This window comes from Propithecus coquereli, unplaced genomic scaffold, assembly GCF_000956105.1.
Source record: "Propithecus coquereli isolate 6110/MARCELLA unplaced genomic scaffold, Pcoq_1.0 Scaffold81, whole genome shotgun sequence".
Lineage (NCBI taxonomy): Eukaryota > Metazoa > Chordata > Mammalia > Primates > Indriidae > Propithecus > Propithecus coquereli.
In genome coordinates this window covers 6,240,079-6,250,582 of record NW_012154285.1, presented here as the reverse complement: position 1 = coordinate 6,250,582, position 10,504 = coordinate 6,240,079, and the positions used below count along the sequence as shown (strand labels likewise).

Here is a 10,504-nt window from a genome sequence, read left to right as displayed (position 1 = left end):
CAGCAGATGTTGAAAGGTTATATGCAAATACTATGCCATTTTATTTATTTATGTACTTTTATTTATTTATTTTTCTCTTCCTTTCAAGTTAGAAGCAGATTCTATGCCATTTTATATAAGGGATGAGCATTGTGGATTTTGGTATCTGAAGGGGAACCAATCCCCCACAGATACTGAGGGAGACTGTATTCTTGTCAACCCTGCTGTGTGTAAATAATGTTAGTAGTTGATTGTCTTGTGTATTATTTTGCCATTTAATAGAGCTGGGGTTAGAAATGTTTAACTTTAGGCCGGGCGTGGTGGCTCAAACCTATAATCCTATCACTCAGGGAGGCTGGGGTGGGGACATTGTATGAGGGCACGAGTTTGAGATTAGCCTCACCAAGAGTGAGATCCCATCTCTACTGAAAATAGAAAAAATTAGCTGGCCAACTAAAAATAGAAACAAAAAATTAGCCGGGCATGAGTGCGAGCACCTATAATCTCAGCCACTTGGGAGGCTGAGGCAGGACGGTCACTTGAGCCCAGGAGTTTGAGGTTGCCGTGAGCTAGGCTGACGCCACGGCACTCTAGCCCAGGCAACAGAGTGAGACTCTGTCTAAAAAAAAAAAAAAAAAAGTTGAGTGGTTTTTTGTTTTGTTTCTGCCTCAGCCTCCCGGGTAGCTGGGACTACAGGCATGCGCCACCATGCCCGGCTAATTTTTTCTGTATATTTTTAGTTGTCCAGATAATTTCTTTCTATTTTTTTGGTAGAGACGGGGTCTCGCTCTTGCTCAGGCTGGTCTCGAACTCCTGAGCTCAAACAATCCACCCGCCTTGGCCTCCCAGAATGCTGGAATTAAGGCGTGAGCCACCACGCCTGGCCTGAAATTTTTTGTTCTGTCAGTGAATACCTAATATTGAATGACCTGGTGAACTATAAAAACTAAAATGAAAACAGTTACACTGATGATTGGGTAACATACTGTTTCTTTGATAAATTAATTGTATATTTTTAGGGATCCAAATGTGAAGTACAAGTAAAAAACGGAGGTATATATGAAGGAGTTTTTAAAACATACAGTCCTAAGGTAATTTTTACTCTTTCCTTTTTTCTTATAAAATGAAAGAACAATTTGATAGTGCTTTACCTGATTTTTAAAAGCAGTTTGAATGATTTTACTCTTCAGTTTCAAATGCTGATTATTCTATAGGCTGATTTGTGTAATCAAAAAGACTTCTTGATTTACATGCCATTTTCAAGCATTGTGGACTAGTAGAGGGATGGGGTGGTTTATTTTTTCCTGCTTTTTATCATATTAAATGTACATAAGACAGACCATAGCAACAAAAGCCAACTTTCAGATGTGAGGATTTTTGAATGATGGGGTAGATAATCTAGATCATATTTCTGGAAAAAAAAGATATCATCAGGTTCTCTTTAGATAGGGTATTTTTGCCTGAGGCATATAAGAAATAGCACCTTGATGAGCTAAGGAATTTCTATCAAATTTTATTTTGTAAATATTTTGAATATTGTGTTTACGATTTTAGTGCGATTTGGTACTTGATGCTGCACACGAGAAAAGTACAGAATCCAGTTCAGGCCCAAAACGTGAAGAAATAATGGAAAGTATTTTGTTTAAGTGTTCTGACTTTGTTGTCGTGCAGTTCAAAGATATGGACTCGAGTTATGCAAGAAGAGGTGAGTTTTGACTTCCTAAATACGCCCCATGGTTCATTAGATTTATGCAAGCAATGATTCTCCACAGTGATTGTACAGACCTTTTTTTTAAAGAAATATCTGCTTTCTGTGATAACGTGATTAACAGTTTTTTTTAGAAAAATCAGAATTTTAATGTATTTTTGTTGCTACTTTTTGTAGCATAAATAGAGTTTTTGTGTGCTATTAAAAAAGGATAATTTGGGCTGGGGGCAGTGGTTCACGCCTATAATCCCAGCACTTTGGGAGGCTGAGGCGGGAGGATAGCTTGAGGCGAGGCATTCAAGACCATCCTGGTCAACATAGCGAGACCCCATCTCTACAGTACGTATTTTTTTAAAAATACCATTTGTGAAGTATTTTCTGCAGTTTCATGGTCAAGAATGCTACTGACTGTACTCAACTGAAAATTTTTTATCCCATTTGGCCTACAGTGCTTTAGTTTATAAGGGGGCCTGTAAATCTGGAAAGAAATCAAAGCATAGTGTTAAAGAAGAAAGAGAGCTGTTGATAGAAAACAATTGTCAAATTAAAATGAAAAAAAGTAAATAAGTGGAACATGGATATTATAAAAACTTTCAGAGTGTGGGACTTCGTTTTTGAGAATTTAAAAGAGATTATGTAGTTATATTAAAATTTAGTCTTTTTTAAGTACTCATTGAGGAACAAATGGGAATTTCTGTTACTCATTTGGAGAATGCACTGTAATACTCTACAGTGCTAAGTGTTCAGTAACATTCTGATAGGCACTTCTGGGCAATTTTGAACTTGGTTCTAAAATTCTTTATGTTAAATTCTGTAGTCAAGTATGTATTTCTGTTGCAAATTGTAATTCATTGCCATTTGATTTTTCATGATTCAGTCTATACCAAAAGCTGCTTCTGTTGTTGGGTTGATTTCTTCTGTGTCGTTATTCAGAAACTGTAATACATGAAGAAGTTAAAGCATTTCTCTTAACAAGGTTCTCATCTATAAGTTAGCTTGCTTTTTCAGAGGTTAACAGTACTAGGTACTCTATAACTGCTTTGAAATGCTGATGAAAGCACAGTGTCTGTTTTTGTATCTTTTCAAATGTCCGTGTCTTTGATTCACAACTCTTTGTCTTAAGAGGCCTTCAGCTGCTCATACAAGGAAGCAAGTCTTTTTCAGCTGCTACCTTTGGAGTTGATCTTGTTTATGCCTGGGAGCACCAAATTAATTATATTTATGCTGTTACTATTGCAATATTCCACTGTTTTCGATTTGAAAATTGACTTTGGTCATAAGCCAAAAGGGAAAATAAAATTAATTAAATTAGTTGAATTTAATACATAGCATTCTGGAAAGAGTATTGGCCCCAGTAACAACAAAAATGTTCGCTACTCTATTTGATACCAGGCCATTTAGCTAACACCCATTTATAGTATGCTTAGGGCTTTTTGTTTGTTTGTTTGTTTGTTTGTTTTTTTACATAGTGAATTGGCTTTTCCCAAATTTGGAAGAGTAAATATTACTTTGAGATATTTGCGGTAGCACGTTTTTGATCCTCTTCAAAATTAATGTCTTTAAATATTTATTTTGTTTTATTATGTCTCCATTTCTCAGGTCATTTCAGATCATTGTAGAAAGCCAAGAAAATACAGATCACAGTGACAGCTTTGAAAATATTCAGTGCACTCAAGGGGATGGTTATATTTTGCTATATACTTAAAAAATTAATTTTCTTGGTGAGGACATAAAGTATTGAAGTAATTTCAGGTGTTTTATTGTAGTGGTCTGTGAATTATAGGATTGTGGTTAGAGCATAGTATTATCCTGAAAATAGTATTAAGTCATTGGTTAGGACTTCAGGTCTCTTAAGCCAGGTTTTTAAGACTATCCTGGCATAAATTGCCCTCTCTATAAAAGAGAAGTATTAATTCGGAAATACTATTAGTATGGAGAAATTAATTTTAGAGTTATTAATTGGCATGGTTTTCATTAATGACAAAAATTGAGGCATTTAGTACCGCTTTTATATTTTTCTTCATTTGTATTAGAGATAGAGACTTAATCAGATTTCTAGTCTTCTGAAGTAAAAGAAGGCAGGGTTTAATCAGTGATTCTTACTGTTGGGTTCACATTTAGTCACCCAGAGAGTCTTTTTAAATGTCCATTTCTCACTTGTAGAGATTCTGGTTTAATTATAATTAGCCTGGGTGAGGCTGGGCATGTAACTCTGAGGTTCAGTCAGGGATGTGAGCCGTTGGTTTCCTATGATGAGATCCTAGGAGTGGCCCTGTTCAGTGAGCCTCGAGGATTTGTGCTTGCTTTCCTTGCCTCACAGTGCCCTTTCCATCTAAGGATTGAAGATTATCTGCAATAGTCTCTGCTGGCTTTATTTGATACTGCCTTTCTACATCTTAAGTGGATAAATGGATTGAGGGTTTTTGAAAGATTAATAGAAGTGAATGAATGATAAAAATATTTATTACGTGATAGCTTCCTAAAAGAAGAGGGAAATTTATTTGCTTTCTGTCCTATAATTCTCTTCTGTAATATTACTGTCAAATTCTTAAGGTTGATAATAGGAACTAAAATTCGAGTGCATGTTCTGTGTGTCAGACTCTGTGCTAAGTGTTTTACATGCTTTTTTTTTTCATTTAATCCTCACAACTTCTTTCTGAAGTGGGTATGATTATTATCCACATGTTATAGATATGGAAACTGAGATACATTTAAGTAACTTGGTAAAGTGAGGACAGCAAACTCAGCTCTTCAACTCCAACTCATGTCCTTAACATTATACTATAGTGACATAAATTATGTGGTTTGATTTCTTATTTAGCTAAACTGTCTCATAATTAATCTGCATTAACATTAAAGGATTTCCCCACAAATAAAGCCAAAAGTTAAAAGAAAATTCTGAAGCAATATAAGATGTAGATTATTACATCATTCAAGGTCTTTTTTTTTTTTTTTTTTTAATTATCCGTGTCTTTATATTTTTGGGAAACCTTTTAAGTGAGTTAGGTCGACGTGGCTTTTAAGTTCTTAACGCTAACTTCGTTGAGTTCAATCAGTTTTATTATAAAAGCTATACTCATGCATATATGCAAATAAATAAGTTTTAGAAATAATATCTTCTTATGAAATGATAAGTTTTGTTTGATGTCTTAAATGTTATACATGTGCCAGTTTGATTTATAGACTAAATGAAAATAGCTTTTTACATCTTATCAGCTGTGGGTCTTTTTGCCACACGTATAATTAGAAGAGACCATCAGATTATCATTGGAAAACTAGTGTGTGTTTTATCCTATATTTGAATTCCAGTACAGACAGATCTGAGGTGGTCTCATTTTCTCCTCTTCATTTTACCAATCTATTTTTTAGGGCATTCACCTGCCTTTGTCTCTGCATTTGTTTACCTTGGAATTGGTCTGTTATCTCTGCTTCTTGTTCTTGTTGTTTTGAGACAGGGTCTCGCTGTGCCACCTAGGATACAGTGCAGTGGCGTCATCATAGCTCACTGTAGCCTCAAACTCCTGGACTCAATCCATCCTCCTACCTCAGCCTCCCAAGTAGCTGGGACTACTGGTGCGTGCCACCACACCCACTATTTTTTCCCATTTTCCTCCTGTCTTAGCCTTCCAGAGCTCTGGGATTACCAACTTGAGCCACCATGCCTGGCCTCTGCTTGTTATTTATTTTTTTTTTTTCACTTGATTTCCTGTGTCCCTGTCTCATCTGCGTTTTGTTTTTTTTTTTGTCTTACAGGGTCTTGTTCTGTCACCCAGGCTGTAGTGCAGTGATGTGATCACAGCTCACTGCAACTACGCACTCCTGGGCTTAAGTGATCTTCTTGCCTCAGCCTCTCAAATAGCTGACACTACCGGCTCTTGCCACTATACCTGGCTAATTTTTAAAATTTTTTTGTAGAAATGGGATCTTGCTGTGTTGCCTTAGATGGTCTTGAGCTCCTTGCCTTACTTAGGTGATCCTCCTGCCTCAGCCTCCCAAAGTGCTAGGATTACAGGCGCGAGCCACCAGGCCCAACCTGCCTTTCTCTTTCTTCTCTTTTTCTGCTTTTCCTATTTCTCCTTTATTCATATTTTGCTCATTGATTTATTTACCACAGCTCAACTGTATTTTAGTTCTTTGGCTTCCCTTCTACTTCCTTTTTCCATTGTTCCTTGTTGTTCTTCTTACTGCTTCCTTTCCTTGGTAGTATTCTCAGCCTAGATAACAGGGGCCAGCAAATCCACTCATCAGTAAATAATTTTATTGTGACAGCTATGCCTGTGCATTTATGCGTTGTCTGTGGCTACTTTCATGCTATAGCAATAGAGCTGAGTAGTTGTAACAGACGGTATGGCTTGCAAGGCCAAAAAATTTTACTATCTGGCCTTTACAGAAAAGTTTACCGATTCCTTGATCTAAATCATTTTTTTCTGTTGCATTTGGGGATATTGGGGCTGGTCGAAAATACATGCTTCAGTGAAATAGTGATAGCATAGAACATGCTTTGTTCCTAAACTTGTGACTAAACTCATGCTTTGATTCTAACTCTGTGTAATCTCGTGGGATTCCTTATTTGTGACCGTTATAAATGGATTTAGTCCAAAGAATCACTTTTGATTACCTGACCCTTTGTCACATTTAGTGAAAATTCGTGTAATGGAAAAAATGGTTAATGGAATTAGATCTCCATCAACTACTTGCTCACTCCCCCACCTATAAATCATCGTCTTCGTGCCATCATTATTCTTTCTCCTCTGGTTTTAGTAGAAAGGATGTTTCCCGAACTTCTCCAGTCATGCCCTTGACTCTCCCTTCTCCCACCTTGTTCCTTTATACCACCTTTCTGTTTCTGGACTCTTCTACCTCTCCCTCTCTATTTACTCCTTCACTTCAGCCTAAAAATCTACTCAAGTCCCTCTGATCCTAAAAAGATCCCTTTTTATCCTTAATTTGTGCAGCTTTTATCCTACCTGAGGCTACCATTAACCTCTAATTGCCAGGTCCTTTGGACTCTTTTTCTGTCTTTACTGATGCACTTGGCACTGTTGGTTTCCCTTCCCTCAGAATTTGCTCTTCTGTACTTTCTTGTGTCTATTGATCGTTCCCTCCCTGCCTCATTCTTGGGCTTCACACTGCCCTTAAATATGTTTGTGTTCCCGGTGTTTGTTTCTTTGCCCACTGCTCTTACCACATGACACTCGCTTTTACACTGTGATAATTTCAGCTACCACATATAAGTTCCCTCCCCAGCATCTGTGTATCAGTGTCCTTATACCATGTTATATTAAAATTTAATGTGTCTGTCTCTCCCATTATACTTAGAGCTCTTTGTGCGTGGATGCTGTCTTTATTTTTTATTCTTATGGCCTAGCATAGTTTTTTGGCACAAAATACAGGCTCAATATAAATGTCTTAATAAATGAAATTTAATGCCTTAACACACTTTTTTTTGAGACAGAATTTCGCTGTTTGCTGTGTTGCCGGGCTAGAATGCCGTGGCGTCAGCCTAGCTCACAGCAACCTCCAACTCCTGGGCTCAAGCAATCCTCCTGCCTCAGCCTCCCAAGTAGCTGGGACTATAGGCATGTGCTACCATGCCCGGCTAATTTTTTTCTATTTTTAGTAGAGGCAGGATCACCCTTTTGCTCAAGCTCATCTGGAACTCCTGACCTCAAGGGATCCTCCCACCTCTGCCTCCCAAAGTGCTGGGATTATAGGCGTGAGCCACCACGCCTGGTCCCTTAACACACTTCTAAAGAAGCATTATTTTATGTAAAGTGTGAAAAGCTACAGGTGGTCTTATATATCCAGCTGTCCAACAAATACTTACCAGAGCTCTAGAACATGTTCATTGCTGTACTTCTTGTAATGAACAGTACAGAGAAATACAAGAATCTATTTTGAGTCCCTTTTGAGAACCTAGTGAAACTGTATACCTTCTCCCTAGAAGAAACACACATAGACTTTTACATTTAATTTCATGGTGTTCACAGTTTCTTCAGGCAGTTTATATGCTCCATGTAGAGAAGCTCTGCTCTAGGTATTTTCAGAGTTGGAGATAACAAAGCATGTGAAAGGATTCAAGAGAAATGGAATGTTGAGCTTGATGGTAATGAATTCCAAATGGAGTCAGAAATGTTGAGAATTGTATGCATTGTAATAGTTGGAGGAAGTTAGAATGTGAAGGTGTAACAGAGAGCAGTGAGAAATAAAATCCTGTAGATTGTTTTATTCTGGTATTGCACTGTGGTGGTGTGATGTGGTTGTCCTTTTGGTCTGATAGGGCAAGGCCCTGTGAGTAACAGAGAGAGGGGTATTTTCTGAAGGGCATGACTTAGGAATGCCTTGTCAGTCTTCTGAGGAGGAGACAGATCCCAGAGCACGATATGGTCTGGGAAGCTTTCGATTCTCAGGAGTCCGAATGTGTTCCAAATTTATTCATGGGTGGCGCTCTACTAAGGCGGGCAGGTCAGCCACAGCCCTGCAGCTGAGTAGGCACATTCTGATAGCTGGGAGTGCAGTAGGCTCTATAGATAGGCAAGAAGTGCTAAAGTTGGACAGGCAGGCAGTTCTAAAGCTGGGCAAGTGATCAGGATGGATAGCCTCTCCTTCGAGGTACCCTGTGGGAGGTAGGCAGATGGAGTGATGGATACACATGTAATCTTGGGACTGGGAGTTGCCTAGGTCACTTGGCAGGAGAAGGAGTTAACTTGGGCCATGCCATGTACTTTGGGAGTAGCCATTGTAGTGACAGAGTAGCTTGTGGTACACAAGAAAAAAGTATTATATGTTTATTAAAATATCTTGTTCCATTTATTAAAATTATGTTTTTGTACATTTTTAGAGCATATAGGAATTCTCTGCTGTGTTATGTGTATGCCAAGATCAGAGCAATACTCTTCATTTATTAAAAATAAAACAAAATAGGCTGGGTGCAGTGGCTCACACCTGTAATCCTAACACTTTGGGAGGCTAAGGCAAGAGGATTAGTTGAGGCCAGGAGTTCAAGACCAGCCTCAGCAAGGCATGTGCCTTTAGTCCCAGCTACTTGGGAGGCTGAAGGCGGCAGGGTGATAGAGTGAGACCCTGTCTCAAGGATCTGACCCAGCCATTGTGCCCAGCCTGGAATTTTTTACTTTTTTTCGAGACACAGTTTCACTCTGTCACTCTGGGTAGAGTGCAGTGCTGTCATCGTAGCTCACTGCAACCTCCAACTCCTGGGCTCAAGCAATCCTCCTGCCTAAGCCTTCTATGTAGCTGGGACTATAGGCATGTGCCACCACACCTGGCTAATTTTTCTATTTATTGTAGAGACGGGGTCTCACTCTTGCTCAGGCTGGTCTTGAATTCTGACCTCAAGCGATCCTCCTGCCTCGGCCTCCCAGAGTGCTAGGATTTACAGGTGTGAGCTACTGCGCTTAGCCTGGCCTGGAAATTTTAAAAACAACTTTGTTGAGATATATTCACATACCTTATAATTCATCAACTTAAATTGTAAGCTGGGCATGGTGGCTGACACTTATAAACCCAGGGCTCTGCAATGAGTCGTGATCACTCCAGCCTGGGCAACAGAGTTGAGATCCTGTCTCTAATCAATAGATGATAGATAGTATAATTCTGTTTTTTTAACAATATATTCATGGAGGTGTGCAACCATCACTACTGTCAACTTTACAACATTTTCATCACCCTGAAATGAAACCCCAAAACCCATTAGCAGCCATTCCCCACTTGCTTCCTTTCTCCCCACCCCTGGGCTGATCTTCTTTCTCTCTTTATAGATTTGCCTGTTCTGGACATCGTATATTAATGGAAATCACACGATATATGACCTCATGACAGGCTTGTTTTACTTAGTATAATGTTTCATCTGTGTTATAGCATGTGTCACTTCTTTCCTTTCTATTGCCAAATAACATTCCATTTTACGGGCACGCTACATTTTGTTTATCCATTCATCAGTTGATGGACATTTAGTTGTTTCCACTTTTTGACTGTTAAGAATAATGCTGCTATGAATGTTGATGTTACAGGTTTGTGTGTGGACATATGTTTTCAATTCTCACGGGTATATATACAATGTATCTACAGGGGAATTGCTGGGTCATGTGGTAACTCTTTGTTTAACCTTTTGAGGAACTGCTGGGGCTGTTTTCCAGAGTAGCTGTATCATTTTACAGTCCCATCGGCAGTGCACGAGTGTTCAAATTTTTTCACATCCCCGCCAGCATTTGTTATTGTCTGTCTCTTTGATGATAGCTATCCTAGTGGGTGGGTATGAAGTAGTATCTCATTATATATTTTTTTTTCTGTTTAAAATTTTTCTGAAAATATTTCACATGCATACATGGCAAAAAGTTCAAAAAGTAAGATATGACAGTGAATATAAAAAGTAAGGCTGGTCCCTGTTTCCTTCTACCGCAGCAAATATTAGGTTTCTTTTCAGAGGTATTCTTTGTGGGTACAACAAAATATTTGTTTACATTTAAGGAAAAATACAAAATGATACTATACTTGTTCCTTTATACCACCTTTCTGTTTCTGGACTCTTCTACCTCTCCCTCTCTATTTACTCCTTCACTTCAGCCTAAAAATCTACTCAAGTCCCTCTGATCCTAAAAAGATCCCTTTTTATCCTTAATTTGTGCAGCTTTTATCCTACCTGAGGCTACCATTAACCTCTAATTGCCAGGTCCTTTGGACTCTTTTTCTGTCTTTACTGATGCACTTGGCACTGTTGGTTTCCCTTCCCTCAGAATTTGCTCTTCTGTACTTTCTTGTGTCTATTGATCGTTCCCTCCCTGCCTCATTCTTGGGCTT

General features: G+C 38.6%; 1 protein-coding gene across 1 annotated transcript in view; it reads left to right on the top strand.

The window, feature by feature from the left end:
* Nucleotides 1-10,504, top strand: part of ATXN2 (ataxin 2) — a 128,396-nt gene that overhangs the window by 56,767 nt on the left and 61,125 nt on the right. The window contains exons 5-6 of the mRNA XM_012663466.1: nt 999-1,070; nt 1,534-1,684. Of these exons, the coding sequence (XP_012518920.1) occupies nt 999-1,070; nt 1,534-1,684 (223 nt within the window). The remainder of the gene's footprint in view (nt 1-998; nt 1,071-1,533; nt 1,685-10,504) is intronic.